Source organism: Gobio gobio (genome assembly GCF_949357685.1).
Source record: "Gobio gobio genome assembly, chromosome: 8".
Taxonomy (NCBI): Eukaryota; Metazoa; Chordata; class Actinopteri; order Cypriniformes; family Gobionidae; genus Gobio; species Gobio gobio.
Window position 1 is genome coordinate 53,450,946 of NC_137114.1, and position 22,219 is coordinate 53,473,164.

At 38.2% G+C, this 22,219-nt stretch overlaps 1 protein-coding gene across 1 annotated transcript in view; it reads right to left on the reverse strand.

Annotated features, from left to right (window-relative positions):
• Window positions 1–1,496: 1,496 nt before the first annotated feature.
• The window catches only part of alp3 (alkaline phosphatase 3), a gene marked incomplete at both ends in the record, with an annotated part of 25,195 nt that continues 4,472 nt past the window's right edge, over window positions 1,497–22,219 (reverse strand). The window contains 9 exons of the mRNA XM_079823378.1: window positions 1,497–1,807; window positions 1,883–1,999; window positions 4,291–4,482; window positions 7,846–7,980; window positions 8,828–8,897; window positions 14,044–14,184; window positions 14,331–14,503; window positions 19,301–19,475; window positions 20,480–20,595. Coding sequence (XP_079679504.1) covers window positions 1,497–1,807; window positions 1,883–1,999; window positions 4,291–4,482; window positions 7,846–7,980; window positions 8,828–8,897; window positions 14,044–14,184; window positions 14,331–14,503; window positions 19,301–19,475; window positions 20,480–20,595 — 1,430 coding nt within the window. The remainder of the gene's footprint in view (window positions 1,808–1,882; window positions 2,000–4,290; window positions 4,483–7,845; window positions 7,981–8,827; window positions 8,898–14,043; window positions 14,185–14,330; window positions 14,504–19,300; window positions 19,476–20,479; window positions 20,596–22,219) is intronic.

The following is a 22,219-nucleotide window of genomic DNA, read 5'->3' on the forward strand; positions in this document are numbered from 1 at the left end:
GGTGGATGGATGGATGGATGGATGCATTGATGGACAGGTGGATGGATGGATGGATGCATTGATGGACAGGTGGATGGGTGGATGGATGCATTGATGGACAGGTGGAAGGATTGATGAATGGATGGATGCATTTATAGGTGGATGAATCTGAATGGATGAATCTGAATGGATGGATGAATATGAATGAATGAATATGGATGGATGAATATAGATGGATGCATTGATGGATAGGTGGATGGATGGAGGGCTGGATGGATAAATATGGATGGAGGGTTTATAATGGATGGATGGGTGAATCTAAATGGATGGGTGGATGAATGAATATGGAGGATGGATGGATGAATGAATATGGATGATGGATGGATGGATGTATATGGATGATGGATGGATGGATGTATATGGATGATGGATGGATGGATGGATATGGATGGATATGGATGGATAAATCTGAATGGATGGGTGAATGAATATGGATGCATGGATGGATGGATATGGATGGATGGATGGATGAATATGGATGAACTTTGAACCAATGCTCTATAAACGTTACTGGAAGAACGTTTCCTGTTAGCTAGGATGCATTATTAACATTTTGATTGATAAATTATTTATTATTTATTACATTTAAAGTCAGCAGAACTTCTGATCTTTTCCACTGAGTAAAAGAGCTTCACAGATGCACAGAGAGGAGGTGTAGCTAATAAATGAAACACTTAAAAGTGTATTTATCTTTCCACTAGTCTGAAAGAAGACGCGGAATGGAGGCAAAATACGTTAAACACATTTTGCCAGTAGTGTCTTGTCTTAAAGGGTTAGTTCAGCCAAAAATGAAAATTCTGTCATTAATTCCTCACCCTCATGTGGTTGGACACCCGTCAGACCTCCGTTCATCTTCAGACACAAATGAAGATATTTTAGTGTAAATCTGATGCTCTGAAAGGCCTCCATTGGCTCAATGGCACGGTTCACTCTCAAGACCCTTAAAAGACACTAAAGACGTCGTTACAAAGTCCATCTCACTACAGCGGAATCAGTGAGTCGAATCATGATTCGGATCGCGTGTCAAACTGCTGAATCGACTCACTGATTCATAACGCTTCGAAGCTTCATGAGGCCGTGTTTTGAAATCGTCATCACTATATAAGTCGTTATTTAGGGTTTTTTTGCGCACAAAAACTATTCTCGTCGATTCATAAAGTTATTGTAGAGCCACTGTAGTGAGATGGACTTTGTATCGACGTCTTTAGTGTCTTTTAAGGGTCTTGAGAGTGAACCGTGCATTGAGCCAATGGAGGCCTTTCAGAGCATCAGATTTACACTAAAATATCTTCATTTGTGTCTGAAGATGAACGGAGGTCTGACGGGTGTCCAACGACATGAGGGTGAGGAATTAATGACAGAATTTTCATTTTTGGCTGAACTAACCCTTTAAGGGTTTATTTCAGATTCTCAAAGTATGGTTGACTGGTGATTATCTGCTGCTGTCTCTCTCTCTCTCAGTGCAGACACACACTCATGTATGCGCTCAGCATCAGCGTGGTCAGGGCGCAGAGGGGCGTGTCGGGGGCGGAGCTCGCCGGGTCAGTGGGTGTGTAAGGAAGCCCATCAGGCTCAGCGGTCGCAGTGCAGTGTTGCGGATTGTCCCCGACACAGGCGGCGTAAGCCATGGCGTGTGCGATGTAGTTCTGCTCATAAACGCCCTGGAAGAGATGAGCCATGGGGCCGCGGGCCAGCAGCGCCACATCCTCCCCCCCGTGAGTCTCAGTGTCCAGCGGGACGGTCGACTGCTGAACGTAACCCTTATCGGCTGAGAGAGAGAACCAGAATAAACACTCACACCGACCGCTTGGGGGTTTACAGAGAGCCAAGGGCTGATTCTTACCGGTGTCCACTTTGCGGATGTCTGGACGCTTGCTGTCGACGATTTTGTGTCCTGGTCCATTTCCGTACATCAGAGTTGTGTAGGGTAAGAAGTCTGAGGCAAAGATTGGAGATTTACCTGAGAAACAACAGAGATGATTGACACATAGAACCGTTAGAAACATTAGGGCAGTGTTATCTCAGTATCACTCAGATACTGCTATAGTTTAGTTGAATCAAAAGACCTGTGACAAATATTTACGGAATGCATTACGTATAGCGCTACGCCCCTAATGAAGATCAATCTCAGACGCACACATGGATGGATGGATGGATGGATGGATGGATGGATGAATATGGATGGGTGAATGGATGGATGGTGCATTAATGGATAGGAGGATGGATGGATGGATGGATGGATGATATGGAGGGATGGATGGACGAATATGGATGAATGATGGATGGATGATATGGTGGATTAAAGGATGGATATGGATGGATGGAATGATGAATTTGAATAGATGGATGGATGAACGGATGAATTGATAAATGAATATGGATGAATGATGGATGGATGATATGGTGGATTAAAGGATGGATATGGATGGATGGAATGATGAATATGAATAGATGGATGGATGAACGGATGAATTGATAAATGAATATGGATGGATGGATTGATGGCTATGAATGGATGGATAATGGATGAATGAATATGGATAGATAAATATGGATGGATTGATGGCTGGATGGATGAATATGGATGGATGAATATAGATGGATGGATGTCTGGATGGATGGATGGATGGATAAATATGGATGGATGGATTGATGGCTAGATGGATGGATGGTTAAGATGGATGAATATGGATGGATGAATGAATGAATGAATGAATGAATTAATGAATATGGATTAATTAATTGGATGAATTAATGGATGGATGGATGAATATGGATGGATGAATGGATGGATTAATATGGATGGATGAATGAATATGGATGGATAAATATGGATGGATGAATGGATGGATGAATGAATATGGATGGATAAATATGGATGGATGAATGGATGGATGAATATGGGTGGATAAATATGGATGGATGGATGGATGGATGGATGGATGAATGGATGGATGAATGAATGAATGAATATGGATGGATAAATATGGATGGATGAATGGATGGATGAATGAATATGGATGGATAAATATGGATGGATGAATGGATGGATGAATATGGGTGGATAAATATGGATGGATGGATGGATGGATGGATGGATGAATGGATGGATGGATGAATGAATGAATGAATATGGATGGATAAATATGGATGGATGAATGGATGGATGAATATGGGTGGATAAATATGGATGGATGGATGGATGGATGAATGGATGGATGGATGAATGGATGGATGAATATGGATGGATAAATATGGATGGATGAATGGATGGATGAATGAATATGGATGGATAAATATGGATGGATGAATGGATGGATGAATATGGGTGGATAAATATGGATGGATGGGTGGATGGATGAATGGATGGATGGATGAATGAATGAATGAATATGGATGGATGAATATGGATGGAGAAATATGGATGGATGAATGAATATGGATGGATAAATATGGATGGATGAATGGATGGATGGATGAATATGGATGGATAAATATGGATGAATGGATGGATGGATGAATGAATATGGATGGATGAATGGATGGATGGATGGATGGATGAATGTATGGATGGATAAATATGGATGAATGGATGGATGGATGAATGAATATGGATGGATGAATGGATGGATGGATGGATGGATGGATGAATGTATGGATGGATGAATGAATGAATATGGATGGATGAATATGGATGGATAAATATGGATGGATGAATGGATGGATGGATGAATATGGATGGATGAATATGGATGGATAAATATGGATGAATGGATGAATGAATATGGATGGATAAATATGGATGGATGAATGGATGGATGGATGAATATGGATGGATAAATATGGATGAATGGATGGATGGATGAATGAATATGGATGGATGAATGGATGGATGGATGGATGGATGGATGAATGTATGGATGGATGAATGAATGAATATGGATGGATGAATATGGATGGATAAATATGGATGGATGAATGGATGGATGGATGAATATGGATGGATGAATATGGATGGATAAATATGGATGAATGGATGAATGAATATGGATGGATAAATATGGATGAATGGATGGATGGATGGATGGATGGATGGATGGATGGATGTATGAATACTATTAGATCAGTGTTATTTCAGTATCACTGAGATACTTTAGTTTTTATTAAAAGTTTATGCTGAACCTGTAACAGATATTTTGCGTATGAACCCGTGTCCCGTTCTCTCAGACGCACACAGGAACAGAATCATACCCAGAATGCTGTTCCCTCTGAAAGGGTAGCCGTTGAAGGTAAAGGCGTGGGAGTGGTCAGCCGTGACGACTGTCAAAGTCTCTTCCTCATTGGTCAGCTCCAGCCCGCGGGCCACAGCTTCATCAAGGGCCACCGCCTCATGCAGAGCCATGGAGGCGCGACTCTCGTGGTGGCCCTGATCAATACGGCCCCCTGAGAAAGGACAACAACACCAGATCTGACGGATCAAGGCCAAATACAGCTACTACATCTCAGCCCAGTTCTTCAAAATGTTTTCTTTCGAACGACACATTTTCAAGATTTGACCAAAATCCGATCAGATTACTTTTAATAACTGAGCCCAGGTTATTGATTTATATAAATAGACTTGGATGGATGGATGGATGGATAGATAAATATGGATGGGTGGATGGATGAATAAATAAAGGATGAATGATTATTTATGGATGGATATGGATGGACGGATATGGATGGATGAATGAATTAATATATATGGTTGATGGATTAATATAAATGGATGGATGAATATACAGATGGATGGATGGATGAATGAAAATGGATAGATTGATTATATGGATATGGATGGATGGATGGATAATTAATAACAAATAATAATTTATTACATTTATATAGCGCTTTTCTAGGCACTCAAATGCTTTACATATAGAAGGGGGGAATCTCTTCATCCACCACCGATGTGCAGCACCACCTGGATGATGCGACGGCAGCCATATTGCGCCAGTACGCCCACCACACACCAGCTGATTGGTGGAGAGGAGACAGTGAAGAAGCCAATCATATATATATACGGGGATGATTAGGAGGCCATGATGGACAGAAGCCAATGGGCAAATTTGTCCAGAATGCCGGGGTTACACCCCTACTCTTTATCCGAAGGACATCCTGTGATTTTTAATGACCACAGAGAGTCAGGACCTCGGTTTAACATCTCATCTGAAGGACGGTGCTTGGTACAGTATAGTGTCCCCATCACTGGGGTGTTAGGACCCACACAGACCACAGGGTGAGCGCCCCCTGCTGGCCTCACTAACACCTCCACCAGCAGAAGCCTAGTTTCCCCGGTTGGTCTCCCATTAGCTTCAATGGGAAACCAATCTTGGGTTACAGGGTGATATGGCTGCTGGATGGATATGGATGATGGATGGATGGATGGATGGATGGATGGATATGGATGATATGGATGGATGGATATGGATGGATGGATGGATGGATATGGATGGATGGATGGATGATTGGATGGATGGATATGGATGATATGGATGGAGATGGATGAATGGATGGATGGATGATATGGATGGATGGATGATTGGATGGATGATATGGATGGATGGATGGATGGATATGGATGGTATGGATGGAGATGGATGGATGGATGGATGATATGGATGGATGGATGATTGGATGGATGATATGGATGGATGATATGGATGGATGGATGGATATGGATGGATGGATGGATATGGATGATATGGATGGATGGATATGGATGATATGGATGGAGATGGATGAATGGATGGATGGATGATATGGATGGATGGATGATTGGATGGATGATATGGATGGATGGATGGATGGATGGATATGGATGATATGGATGGAGATGGATGGATGGATGGATGATATGGATGGATGGATGATTGGATGGATGATATGGATGGATGGATGGATGGATGGATGGATGATATGGATGGATGATATGGATGGATGGATGGATGGATGGATATGGATGATATGGATGGATGGATATGGATGGATGGATATGGATGGATGGATGGATATGGATGATATGGATGGATGGATATGGATGATATGGATGGAGATGGATGGATGGATGGATGGATGATATGGATGGATGGATGATTGGATGGATGATATGGATGGATGGATGGATGGATGGATGGATGATATGGATGGATGGATATGGATGGATGGATGATATGGATCGATGGATATGGATGGATGGATGATATGGATGGATGGATGGATATGGATGATATGGATGGATGGATATGGATGATAAGGATTATATGGATGGATGGATGGATATGGATGATATGGATGATATGGATGGATGGATGGACATGGATGGATGGATGATATGGATGATATGGATGGATGGATATGGATGATATGGATGGATGGATGATTGGATGGATGATATGGATGGATGGATGGATGGATGGATGATATGGATGATATGGATGGATGATTATGGATGGATGGATGATATGGATGGATGGATGGATGATATGGATGGATGGATGATTGGATGGATGATATGGATGGATGGATGGATGGATGATATGGATGATATGGATGGATGATTATGGATGGATGGATGATATGGATGGATGGATAATATGGATGGATGAGATGGATGGATGATATGGATGGATGGATGATTGGATGGATGAGATGGATGGATGATATGGATGGATGATTATGGATGGATGGATGATATGGATGGATGGATAATATGGATGGATGAGATGGATGGATGATATGGATGGATGGATAATATGGATGGATGAGATGGATGCATGGATGGATGATATGGATGGATGATTATGGATGATATGGATGGATGGGTGATATGGATGGATGATATGGATGGATGATTATGGATGATATGGATGGATGGGTGATATGGATGGATGATTATGGATGGATGATATGGATGGATGGATGGATGGATGATATGGATGGATGATATGGATGGATAGATGGATGGATGATATGGATGGATGATATGGATGGATGGATGGATGGATGGATGGATGGATGATATGGATGGATAGATGGATGGATGATATGGATGGATGGATGATATGGATGGATGGATGATATGGATGGATGATATGGATGGATGATATGGATGGATGGATGATATGGATGGATAGATAGATGGATGATATGGATGGATGATATGGATGGATGGATGGATGATATGGATGGATAGATGGATGGATGATATGGATGGATGGATGATATGGATGGATGGATGATATGGATGGATGATATGGATGGATGATATGGATAGATGATATGGATGGATGATATGGATGGATGATATGGATGGATGATGTGGATGGATGATATGGATGGATGATATGGATGGATGATATGGATGGATGATGTGGATGGATGATATGGATGGATGATGTGGATGGATGATATGGATGGATGATATGGATGGATGATGTGGATGGATGATGTGGATGGATGATATGGATGGATGATATGGATGGATGATGTGGATGGATGATATGGATGGATGATATGGATGGATGATATGGATGGATGATGTGGATGGATGATATGGATGGATGATGTGGATGGATAGATGGATGGATGATATGGATGGATGATATGGATGGATGATGTGGATGGATGATATGGATGGATGATATGGATGGATGATATGGATGGATGATGTGGATGGATGATATGGATGGATGATGTGGATGGATGATTGTTTTTGTTTTAGTTTCATTGATTATTTGTTTGCTGGTTGGTTGTTTGGTCATTGATTACCTTCTACCAGCAGGAAGAATCCTTTGGGGTTTTTCCTCAGGATCTGAATGGCTTTCTCTGTGGTCTCTGAGATGGAGGGATCCATGCTGGGGTCTCTCTCCACATCAAACCTCAGATCACCCGGCTCAAAGAGGGCTGGAGAGAGGGAGAGAGGGAGAGAGGGAGAGATGGAGAGAGGGAGAGATGGAGAGATGGAGAGAGGGAGAGAGGGAGAGAGGGAGAGAGTGAGAGATGGAGAGAGGGAGAGATGGAGAGACGGAGAGATGGAGAGACGGAGAGATGGAGAGAGAGAGAGAGGGAGAGAGTGAGAGATGGAGAGAGGGAGAGATGGAGAGAGGGAGAGATGGAGAGAGGGAGAGATGGAGAGAGGGAGAGAGGGAGAGAGGGAGAGAGGGAGAGAGGGAGAGAGGAAGAGAGATGGAGAGATGGAGAGAGGGAGAGAGGGAGAGAGGGAGAGAGGGAGAGAGGGAGAGAGGGAGAGAGGAAGAGAGATGGAGAGATGGAGAGAGGGAGAGAGGGAGAGAGGAAGAGATGGAGAGAGAGAGAGAGGGAGAGAGGAAGAGAGGGAGAGAGGGAGAGAGGGAGAGAGGAAGAGAGATGGAGAGATGGAGAGAGGGAGAGAGGGAGAGAGGAAGAGATGGAGAGAGAGAGAGAGGGAGAGAGGAAGAGAGATGGAGAGAGGGAGAGAGGGAGAGATGGAGAGAGATGGAGAGATGGAGAGAGGGAGAGAGGGAGAGAGGGAGAGAGGGAGAGAGGAAGAGAGATGGAGAGATGGAGAGATGGAGAGATGGAGAGAGGGAGAGAGGGAGAGAGGGAGAGAGGGAGAGAGGGAGAGAGGAAGAGAGATGGAGAGATGGAGAGAGGGAGAGAGGGAGAGAGGAAGAGATGGAGAGAGAGAGAGAGAGGGAGAGAGGAAGAGAGATGGAGAGAGGGAGAGAGGGAGAGAGGGAGAGATGATATGGTGTGAATGAAGGTCTCTCACCCATCAGATAATCCGTCTTCTCAGGGTCCACCGCGTCGAAGTCCGTCTTATTCCACACGTATCTCGCAACCTGCACAAACACGCCAAGGCAAAGCCCCTTTAAGTCCAGTCATTTCACCCGGCGGCCATCTTTAAAACGCCTCTATCTATAGAGCAGCTCCTCTCTCTCTCTTTGAATGGGGAATCATCAAACTCACTGTTTACCAAGATTACGATTAAATTGACGATAACTGTCTCATAAATTTCGTTTCTAAGGCGTTTTCACACCTGAAAGTCCGCACCAAGGTCCGAATCGAAGTTCTTGTTTTGATACATTTGATTAGTTTTGGTTTGGTTTCACATTGCAATTATGCGAGCGCACTAAAGAACTTTACATGACACACTTGTGTCCTTAGCGGACGGTCTGACATCAGCGTCTCTGACAAGATAAACAGACGCATATCGCTAGTGAACACTGCCATTGCTTGACTGTTTCTTTTTGTTTCGTTTAAAAGTGGACATTTCAAGCTTTCTACGCACATATTTCTCAATCGTGCCTCCATGTCACGATTATTGTCTGCTATAGCCCAGTGGCGGCTGGTCAATAGAGGGCGCCGCCCCCATCGAAATTACACAAATATACATGTATACAAAAAAGATATAAAAGTGAAATAAAAATAAAATAGTTTACTCATACGATGTGTCGGCTGTTAGTAAGAGCCTCAGCATTTAATCAAAACTGGCTATGATGGGTCAACTATTTTAAATGCTCTTCAATATGTTTCATGCGCGAGGGACGCCGGACAAATGGACGTCTATCTGAGTCCAAAAATACACGGGCAGCATGTGACCTGAAGCTGGTCTCTAATTGGTTCTTAAAGATCCTCCTCCGGACACAGGTCGCTGCGTCCCTGGCGAATCAGAATTGGATGCGTGTGTTATTTTATCCAATCTGATTGGTTCTCGTCACCTGTCATTCAACTTTACACTCTTGGCCATTAAAGCTTGTTATGAGAAACGGAGGTGGCTGGCTGGATGTGATGTTAGCAATGCCCTTTATGCTTTCCCTGTCTTTTATTTCTAAGTGTCGGTACTAAAGTTTTGTGGACAACAACGGAGGTAAGAGACCTCAAATATCTGACTGAAATATGCAAACGTCATGACACTACTGAGACTTTAATCAGAGAGTCATTGAGAAATGTGCTGGCCAGAAAGAAAGGAGAGCAACATGTATACGGTCAAGTAATCAACGTGCTAGTCTGTTGCTGTTTTCTTTTGTTTTTCCTTATCTAATTCATTTTAATGTGGGAAATGAATGTGTAAAAAGATAAAAGTGAAGACACTGTTTTCTCTTTAATGCTTGAATTTAGTCAACATGCATCTTGATACTACCCCCCCCCCCCCCCCCAGAGAAAAAAAAATGTCACATGACGTCACTGTAGCTTTGCGCCGCCATCTTTACGACCGACGGTCTCAGTAATGCCTGCAAAAACCGCCAAAAGAGGAACCCCAAACTGGCATTTTATTCTATACCAAAAGAAAAGGATAGAAGAAAGAAGTGCTTAGCTGTCATTCGAAGAGATCATTGGACACCCACGTCTCACACCTTACTATGCAATCAACACTTTTGCAGAGGATAGCTGGTACAGCAGTCACTATTACCACTAACAAGGCTCAAAATAGCACCACATTTCAACTGAAGCATAATGAGGGTCCCTACATGAAAACCCAAGCATTGAGAACTTTTTCTACAGAAAGTTTATTAAAAAGATAGCTAGATTATAAAGACTGCGTCCGGTTTTGTCTGCATGTAAACATGTACGCTACAGTCTTTATAATATATATTTTTAATAAACTGTCGGTACACTTACAAAGTTCTCAATGCTTCGGTTTGCATTTTGGGGCCCTTATTATGCTACCGTTGAAGTGTTGTGCTATTTTGAGCCTTTTTAGGTTTATAAAATAGTGATGCCCTGAAAGCTAGCATTAGCAGCTAATCTCCTCTGGTTTGCATGAAAACATGTCCCAGAGAACGGTCGACTCGGTACACATGTGTTATTAAACCCTAGGTTCATTTGGCGTCAGAATTGTCCTTTAACCTATATTTCACTTAAACACAAATCCTGGAAGTAGGATGATGTCAAAGTACATTTTTTCGGTCTACCTATGCAAGTCCCTTTGTTTAGCCCATGTAGTAAATATTCAAATGAACTAATTACTGGGCTTAACCCAGTAGTTTTAAACCTCACAGTTTCCTTATCTGTCCCTTCATACTTCCTGTACTATCATAAAGGGACGATGTTGTATGTTTCTGAATGAATGGATGAATTGTATACTTTTGTTGTGTTCTCTTTGGAGGCTTTATACTGCCGTGCGTTTATGAGCTCAAGTGTTTGATTGAGATTATCTGATGTTTGTTGTTTCAATTAATCAAAAATGGGTCAGGAAAAGTCAGGGAGATTCGGTTCTGATTAATTCGGTTCTGGAGTAGAAATAAAAGCCCGCTAATTTAACTAATTTGCGGGCATCAGGGAGCCGCTATCAATATGCGAGAGACTCCCTCTATATATATAATTAATAGGGCTGTCAAAAGATTAATCGCGATTAATCGCATCCAAAACAAAAGTTTGTGTTTACATAATATATGTGTGTGTACTCTGTTAATTATTATTTATATATAAATACACACACAAGCATGTATATATTTAAAAAATATATATATTTTTATATATAAAACATTTATGTTTATATATATTATAGATTATATAAATGTATATACAGTATATACATGCAAATATTTCTTAAATATATACATGAATGTGTGTGTATTTATATATAAATAATAATTAACAGAGTACACACACATATATTTTGTAAACACAAACTTTTATTTTGGATGCGATTAATCGCGATTAATCTTTTGACAGCCCTAATATATATATCATGGAAGGCCAATTGGGGCAAGTCTGGGGCAGATAATAATGGACAAAAGAAAACTGGGGGTAACAAATAAGGATCGGAGCCTAAAATATACATTTTCTCCAGGTATCTCTGTCTCTCTCTCATTCAAATGGGCAGTCATACCGGGCGAGATCGGTCGTAAATATGGCGGCGTTCTATTTGGTAGTGACCAGTGTTGTCACAGTTACTTTGAAAAAGTAACTTAGTTACTTTACAGATTACTTGGTTTTAAAAGTAACTAAGTTACTTTACAGATTACTTGATTTTAAAAGTAACTAAGTTAGATTACAAGTTACTTTATTAGTTACATTCATCAGTTGCCGACAACACCTCTGCAGCCTCAACATAAAAATGACAACCGTTTTTGCCAACACTTTATTGGAAGTGCATTTTTAACAGTGACGTCAACAATGTATCTCCTGAAATTGTATCTCCAAAAAAAAAAATTTTGACTAATTTTATAAAATCTAAACATGTTAATGAAAAGGTAAAAAATTACTTTGTGTTCTTATTAAATACATTTATGAAAAACAATTTATATTTATTTTTTTAATTTATATTTATATATGAATGTAAATAATTATATGGGCCTACACAAATAATATAAAATTACAAGATTTATAGTTTATTGTAAACCTAATGTGCAGCTCTGTAAAGGGACAACAAATATATGATCGATACGTGAGAACAATATATATTTTTAATAATCTTTAAGTGCACAAAACTATGAAAATATATGAAACGCTTCAAAACAGAGCGGCAACAAAGCGCTTATGCGCATCCCGGGTGCAGAATGATGCGCTTAAAGCAACATGGAGTAAGTGTGTGCAGTGCAGCGCGAGTGCACATTGAAGAGTTCACGGCATAAAGAGAAGATGAGTGTTGAGCCCACAAATCCTAGTCTACTATGTAGCCTATATCGGTCCAAACATTCACTGATTATTTGTTTCTTCACAGTTTTAAATTCCGGTTATTGTGCGTGTGATGCTAATTAATAGTCCTTGTGTTGTCACCTGGGTAGCGCACAGAAACCGCTAGATAAACTCCAGCAAGATCAATTATTTTATCAACATATCAAGTATTATAACGGGAATATATCATATGGAGTGAGCTTTACCGCTGACTGCTGGCTGTAACCGAACGCGACGCGCAGTTTTGCTGAACGGAGAATGATTGACAGCTACAGCAGATGAAAGACATTCAGCTATGGAATGGCTTTAGATGACTTTGTAGGCTACTAGCAAATAATAATATGCTAATAATGATTGCTGAAGGATAATGTGACAATATATATTTCTGATGATTATTTAATTATCACGACATGCCTAATCTGAGCAAGTGACTGCCTGTCTTGAGTTTTATCGACAGACGGAGGCGACCGCCTCGTAATTCTCTATGCAGGAAAAACCCTGTGAGACTCAACAAGAAAGCAAATATATATATATTTTTACTAAGGAAAATTACAAAAATAGTAACTCACAGTGGATAAGTTACTTTAATCTGATTACTGGTTTGGAAATAGTAACGCGTTAGATTACTCGTTACTGGAAAAAAGTAGTCAGATTAGAGTAACGCCGCGTTACTGGCATCACTGGTAGTGACGTAGGTGGCATCTGTGAATTGGCTGATGAAACATTGATCAAAATTAAGATACAATTCATACAAAACGAAATTCACTTTAAAGAAAGGCTTTCTACAAAACAAAACTTAATGAAGTGGTCAAAACCATTTAATCTGTCTTCTGACATATTGCGCATCTTTACACAGTCATAATCAAAATAGCCGAGATGAAATGTAAAAATAACATTATAATATTTAAACATGAACAGGAACTTCCTGTAAATGCTCTGAAAGTCCAAACCATACAGACCGAGACTGCCTCTTTTCGTCATGCCAAATTTAATCAGTTTGGTCCGGGGGACGTTTAACAACTGTAATTTTGATTCGGATCAAACTGAAAAGAAAATCCGGATCAAACAGGGTAGGTGTGAAAGGGCCCTAAAATCCTCAAGTCATGACATAAAAAGGCCAGACTGGACCCACACATGTGCACGTGTTTTAGAACATGTGATAACTTTACCAATTTCCGATTGGCTCTGTTATTTAAAAGGCGGGACTTATTCCGCCATATTGTGCATTGCACTTCTAAAATCCGTCCAATCAAGTCCTGCCGTCTGTGTTTCTCTCTTGCTAAATTTCCCGTTTCTCCTGGAAATATTTCACACGAATGAAGTCAAATGTGTCGTGAACGCTCTTCTACTTCTCTCGCTCTTTACCTTTCCCTCCTTCATGCTCAGCCACTCATCGATGAGGTTTCTGTTGTCTTTTCTCTGTCCCTGTGCGCTCATGACCGCGGGATACTCCGGATCGGGAAAGCCTTTAGGCGTCATGTACTTCCGCCCTCCTCCGATGATCACCTGCACAGAGTCATGGTTTGCTCTGGAGTTTTCATCATGTAAACAGACAGTGATTTCAAATGATACAGGTCCTGTTTACAGGTGATCCGATCAATTACTGTAATCATGACATGACATAGGGTCACACATCTCTCTCACACACTCACGTCTATGTCGGTGTTTCGGAGCAGCTGTGAGGCGATGTCCATGCAGCCTCCGGTGACGGCAGAGGTCGGCAGGTCGGCGTCGCTGTACCACGTGCGGCTGGCGCTGTGAGCGTATGAAGCTGCAGGGGTGGCGTGTTGAACACGTGTTGTCGTCACTATGCCCACAGACTTCCCTTATAGGTGACACCAAAAACAACATCACTTAGACACACACACATATTGAGCTGCCCTGAGCTCAGCGACGCTCAGATTGAAGACCCGCACACACCAATGATGATAACTATAACAGTAAATATAGCTGCAAACACACAAGGCATGAGTTAAAGAAGCATAGCCGAGAGTTTCAGGGAAACTGCAACAATGAGTAATAAAAGACATTTTTTAGGCAAAACAGTCGAGAAAACAAACACATTCACTACTAATATGATTTAATTGCTTATTTTTGACCAGTTGATGGCGCTGTTACAAAATTGATGTTGTGTGGTCAGTGTGAGGTGACAATGATACATATAAAGTGTCAATATGCCAAAGCGTTGTAGAGTTACAATTCAGATTCAAAATATTCATGGATGGATGAATATGGATGGATGAATATGGATGAATGAATAAGGATGGATGAATATGGATGGATGAATGAACATGGATAGATGAATTTGGATGGATGGGTGGATTTAGATGGATAGATTAATTCATGATTATGGATGGATGGTTGAATATGGGTGAATGGATGAATATGGATGGATGAACATGGATGGATGAATGAATAAGGATGAATGAACATGGATGGATGAACATTTGCATGATTTAGATGGGTGGATGAATAAATGATTATGGATGGATGGTTGAATATGGATGGATGAATGAATAAGGATGGATGAATGAATGAATATGGTTGGATGAATATGGATGAATGAATAAGGATGAATGAATATGGATGGATGAATGAACATGGATAGATGAATTTGGATGGATGGGTGGATTTAGATGGATAGATTAATTCATGATTATGGATGGATGGTTGAATATGGATGGGTGAATGAATATGGGTGAATGGATGGATATGGATGGATGAACATGGATGGATGAATGAATAAGGATGAATGAATATGGATGGATGAATAAGGATGAATGAATAAGGATGAATGAATATGGATGGATGAATGAACATGGATGGATGAACATTTGCATGATTTAGATGGGTGGATGAATAAATGATTATGGATGGATGGTTGAATATGGATGGATGAATGAATAAGGATGGATGAATGAATATGGGTGAATGGATGAATATGGATGGATGAACATGGATGGATGAATGAATGAATATGGTTGGATGAATATGGATGGATGAATAAGGATGAATGAATAAGGATGAATGAATATGGATAGATGAATTTGGATGGATGGGTGGATTTAGATGGATAGATTAATTAATTCATGATTATGGATGGATGGTTGAATATGGGTGGATGAATGAATATGGATGGGTGAATGAATATGGGTGAATGGATGAATATGGATGGATGAACATGGATGGATGAATGAATGAATATGGTTGGATGAATATGGATGGATGAATAAGGATGAATGAATAAGGATGAATGAATATGGATGGATGAATGAACATGGATGGATGAATTTGCATGGAAGGGTGGATTTAGATGGGTGGATGAATAAATGATTATGGATGGATGGTTGAATATGGATGGATGAATGAATATGGGTGAATGGATGAATATGGATGGATGAATGAATAAGGATGAATGAATAAGGATGAATGAATATGGTTGGATGAATAAGGATGAATAAATAAGGATGAATGAATATGGATGGATGAATATGGATGGATGAATAAGGATGGATGAATATGGATGAATGAATATGGATGGATGAATGAACATGGATAGATGAATTTGGATGGATGGGTGGATTTAGATGGATAGATTAATTCATGATTATGGATGGATGGTTGAATATGGGTGGATGAATGAATATGGATGGGTGAATGAATATGGGTGAATGGATGAATATGGATGGATGGATGAACATGGATGGATGAATGAATAAGGATGAATGAATATGGATGAATGAATGAACATGGATAGATGAATTTGAATGGAAGGGTGGATTTAGATGGGTGGATGAATAAATGATTATGGATGGATGGTTGAATATGGATGGATGAATGAATAAGGATGGATGAATATGGTGGATGGATGAATATGGTGGATGGATGAATATGGAAGGATGGATGAATATGGATGGATGAATATGGATGGATGAATAAGGATGGATGAATATGGATGAATGAATATGGATGGATGAATGAACATGGATAGATGAATTTGGATGGATGGGTGGATTTAGATGGATAGATTAATTCATGATTATGGATGGATGGTTGAATAAGGATGGATGAATGAATAAGGATGGATGAATGAATATGGATGGATGAATGAATAAGGATGGATGAATATTGTGGATGGATGAATATGGATGGATGAATGAACATGGATAGATGAATTTGCATGGAAGGGTGGATTTAGATGGATGGATGAATGAATGATTATGGATGGATGGTTGAATAAGGATGGATGAATGAATAAGGATGGATGAATGAATAAGGATGGATGAATGAATATGGATGGATGAATATGGATGGATGAATAAGGATGAATGAATATGGATGGATGAATGAATAAGGATGGATGAATGAATATGGATGGATGAATGAATAAGGATGGATGAATGAATATGGATGGATGAATGAATAAGGATGGATGAATATGGATGGATGGACGGATGGATGGGCAAATGAGTATGGATGAATGTGGATGGATGGATGGATATTGATGGATATAGCCTCACATACATTTCGAGGAGCTCTTTGTCGAATTAGATTTAATAACTTTTTGCCATGATGGAAAATGATTGTTATTCATCTGAATTGTCATTCTTTGAGCCAAGGAATCAGATGAAAAAATAATTTTGTTTCTAGCCCTTGCGGTTCAAAAGTTATTCGCATAAACGTGAGTGCAACTTTGGCCAGTTGGTGGCGCTAGAGGGATTGAGTTAGAGACTCCAAATTTGCTGTGGTGAAGGTTCAAACTGTCCTCTATCTGTCTGCCAAATATCATAACTTTCCCACATATTGATTTTATTGGAAGTTTTCCAAATGACATGTATATGTAAGTTGTCTTCTTTGTATCATTTAAATGTTTTGTTTTTAAATGTCTTAGAGTGCCATAAATAATAAATAATAAAGATAACATAACATAACACTTAATGTGCAAATATTAATATTAAAAACCTTTCTAAAAAAAGGTTATTAGAATCAGTCAACCACTCAGTGACATTACATCCTTGTTAATGAATTAAATCATGCTCTTTTTCATCACACATTAATCCGGTCTTGGTTGTAAGAGACTAAAAAAAGGCTGAAATTAGTCTAAAAATAATATAAAAATAATTTTCTCATTAAAAAATTCAATATTGTCTAAATTATTAGATGACTTAGGTGGTTTCTTTGTTGCAAACGACTGCCAGTAATGATCTGATGTGTAGATTATCATGAAAATCAGCCAACGATGAAGAAAATGTTATTTTTAAAATCTTGAATTATTCAGTGTGATCATGAATGAAATGAGAAAGAAGATAAATGAATTGATTTAGCACACTAGATTTAATGGATGATTGATGAGCTTGATTTTCGAAGCATTTTCAGATGGAAATACACGCTTCAACTGCAAAATGACACACAGGATGAGACGCATGAAATATGAAGAAAAAATACAGCGGGCAGGGATTGTCAAACCGAACCCCTTTGAGCCCGAGCATTTACTTCACGAGATTTTAAGTTAATATGTCAATAATGTTCACGGTTCTGCCCAGCTACTCCATTTACGTTCTAAAGAAAATGTGAGAACAGTGCACACACACACACACACACACACACTCGCACACAGAAAAACACAATAAATAAGATTTACTTAATTTTTAACGCATATTTTTAAGTGAATTTAAGTAACTCTACTTAACTAAGTTAAGTAAAATTGACAAAGAATAAGTAAATAAGTAATTTGAACCTGAACAGTAGAAGGTTGACTAATTTCTACTTAGTTGAAGTTTCCTTCATTTTACTCAGAAACAATAATAACATTGAATGATACCACACTTTTAATATGTATGCTTTAGAAACATCTAAGTAAATAACACAATGGATATTGTGTAGATGACATATCTACATAATAGTAGATAAACACAGAGACCTCAATTCTACACAATACACATACACAGTGACAGTAACATTTGATGATCGTTTTTGAGTTTAAATGTGTAATTTTGAGTAGAAAATGAACTCCGAATGTCACTAAATGGCAAATTACTAAACCTAACAACAAAAGCAATGATAAAACAGTGTAAATACAGCTGGAAAACAGTGAAAAATCAACCTCATTAATTATTCAAACCCCAATGCATGATAGGAGCACCGGTATCAGAAAAGTTGAGTAATTCTACTTAATTTTCGAATGTTGATATTTACACTTTCATATCTACATGCTTAAATCGAGTACTAATATAGAATTTACTTACTTTTTTAAATTCTTGTCTGAACTAACTGTTTCATGTAGAAATGAAAAAAAAAACTTTTTTATCAGTGCACACACACGCACGCACGCACGCACGCACGCACGCACGCACGCACGCACGCACGCACGCACGCACGCACGCACACACACACACACACACACACACACACACACACACACACACGTGTCAGCACTGTTCTGTGTTTATGGCTTGAATAACACAAAGATAGATAATAAAGATAATCTTTTGAAGGAGAGAAGATAAACTCACTCAGATAAGTTGTTGCGTGCAGAAGGGACAAAGTGAGAATGTTGGCTGTGTAATCTTTGTGTTTGAGTGACAGTTTGCTCTTTTAAGAGTGAAGTCCAGTGTTGCTGTACCTGCGTCTTTGGCCCATTTGAGGATGGACGTGACCTCGTTGCCCTTCTGCGAGCGACACACACCGTTGCGAGCGGCTGCGCTCACGCCGACCGTGTTCAGGTTGGTTTTGACTCCACACAGATACGCTGTAGCCGTCGCCGCACTGTCAGGAATCTGAAAATCCACCGAGTAAACCTACACACACATGCACAAACACACACTAGAAGCCAATGCGAGAGTGACGCAGAGTTAACTAAAACTGTTAAAAACATTTTTAATTGTTTAGTGATATAAAGCTGAAATATAGCAATGTATCAGTATTAGATGAACTATAAGTTTAAGCACTAAAAATACTAACTGGAAATAAATAAACTTAAAAAAAAAACTATAAAAATATGCAAAAGTACAACATTTTAAGTTAATTTAAAATATTAATAAAAAAAAATGTATATATTAGGGCTGTCAAAAGATTAATCGCGATTAATCGCATCCAAAATAAAAGTTTGTGTTTACATAATATATGTGTGTGTACTCTGTTAATTATTATTTATATATAAACACACACAAGCATGTATATATTTAAGAAAAAAATATTATTTTTTATATATAAAACATTTATATTTATATATATTATAGATTATATAAATGTATATACAGTATATACATGCAAATATTTCTTAAATATATACATGAATGTGTGTGTATTTATATATAAATAATAATTAACAGAGTACACACACATATATTATGTAAACACAAACTTTTATTTTGGATGCGATTAATCGCGATTAATCTTTTGACAGCCCTAATATTTTTGTTAATTGAAATAAAGCTGCAATAAAATACAATACAAATATAAGATGAAAAACTTAAACTAAAGAAAAAAATGTAAGTTACACTTTAACAGTTTAAGTAAAAGCACTAAAATTACTAAGTAGAAATAAACTAAAACTACAAAAAATTTAATAAAAATAAATTAAAACTAAGTTATAATATTTAAAAAAGCACATAAAACTATATCAAAACTGAAAATAATATTAAATAAAATTTAAATAAAAGTATATGAATAATACTAACACAATGTTTTCGGTAAAACATTTCAACTTTTGACTCAACCAATGGCGTGAGATTGGGGGCGGGACTATCTGTTTAACTGACCAATGACAGACTTAAGGAAACCTGTTTGAAGACAGTGTTACCTTAGCAAGACCCACATACGGGAACGTGTCCATGTTCATGACGGTCTCCTCTCCCGAGCGATTCTGTAACTGACCCTTTAGGATGCGGGCGGCCGTGATGGTGGTTACACCCATTCCTGTCCAAAACACACACTTTTGGATTGGCCGGGACAGTGTGCTGAGCTTTAAGGCACTGTTTTTTCATGCACTGGTTAATTTAGAGATTTGTCTATTTTACTTCATGACTAGTGCAAAGAAAACATCAGAAATTCTGTAGATTTCCATTCCACTACATCATTTAAAAAAGTTTTTCCTCAACTTCAGCTGCACTTACACACACCAAAACTTACAGTTTTATTCCTACCTATATTCTGAAGGTTTTTAGTGAGGGGTTTGTTCATATCATTCACCATTTTATTACTAAAACATGGTGAAAATGTATTTTTTCTTCTGCCTGTTGAAAAAAAAACTATAATAGTATATAAATAATACTTAAGTAATCGTTAACTAAAACTATTAAAACGTGTTTAATTTGAAATAAAGCTGAAATAAAATGTAAATATTAGATGGAAAAACTTTAAACAAAAATGAGAAACGCTGCCTTGGAATGAAAATAAGCACTAAAATTACTTTTACTACTGAACAAAATCAATTAAAACTAAACAGCAATATTAAAAAAAAACACTATTTTCAGATTTTTTTACAGAGGGTTTATTTTTTACATGTTATTCCTAAAACACTGTGAACGTTTTTATTCTTCTGGCTTTTGGAAAATATAACAAACCCCTAAATAATACTAAAATATTTTGTTAAACTAAACTATTTCTAACTTTTCCCCCCTAATTTATGGAGTGATAAAACATCCATATCTAATTTTTAATATTACATCCACTCTAATATATCAACAACAAAAAAAGAAAGAAAAAATTAACTTTTCTTTATCCAATGATTACATTTCTGTTCTGGAAACATATGCAAATTAGTGCATATTTACTTAAATAATATGTCGTTTGCATAGTTACACAAAATGTGAGGAAAAATTCAGTAATACGACAATTGTCTCAATGTACTGTGATTAATCAAATGGGGAAGTACACCGTAAAAACAAAATTGTTCAGTTTACTTAATTCAATTAAGGCAACGAGTTTGCACAATTGAATTAAGTATAAGCATAACTTAATTGCGTTGTACTTACTTAAACCGTTTAAGTTTTGTCAACTTAATTCTATCTGTGATCTGAGGAAGTGTACTCGAAGTGTATTTAAAATAAATAAATTGATATGTTTTACTATTTTTGGCTTTATTTTACCATTTGTCTTTTGTCAGTATAACCCCAATAACGACAGCAAATAAAATTGTATTGGTCTTATTAATAATACAAATAAAAAAAAAAATTAAAACCTTGTTAGCTTTGTTGTGTGTTGATGCTGAATGTTGAAGTCTGTATGTGACTCAAGCATAGTCAAGATATTGTCACAAATATAGAGGGATTATATCAACTTAATTCAAAGTTTTTGCCATAAGTGTTACCAAAAAATGTTAAAAGATCATTATTTGACATGAAATATAGTTATGTTATTTATCATTAATTCACAAATATTTTATATATATATATATATATATATATATATATATATATATATATATATATATATATATATATATATATATATATATATATATATATATCTTTCCTTCCTTTGAAATCAGATAACTGTGATTTCTTGTTGCATCGCTGCATCAATAGGAAGAAAATTACCG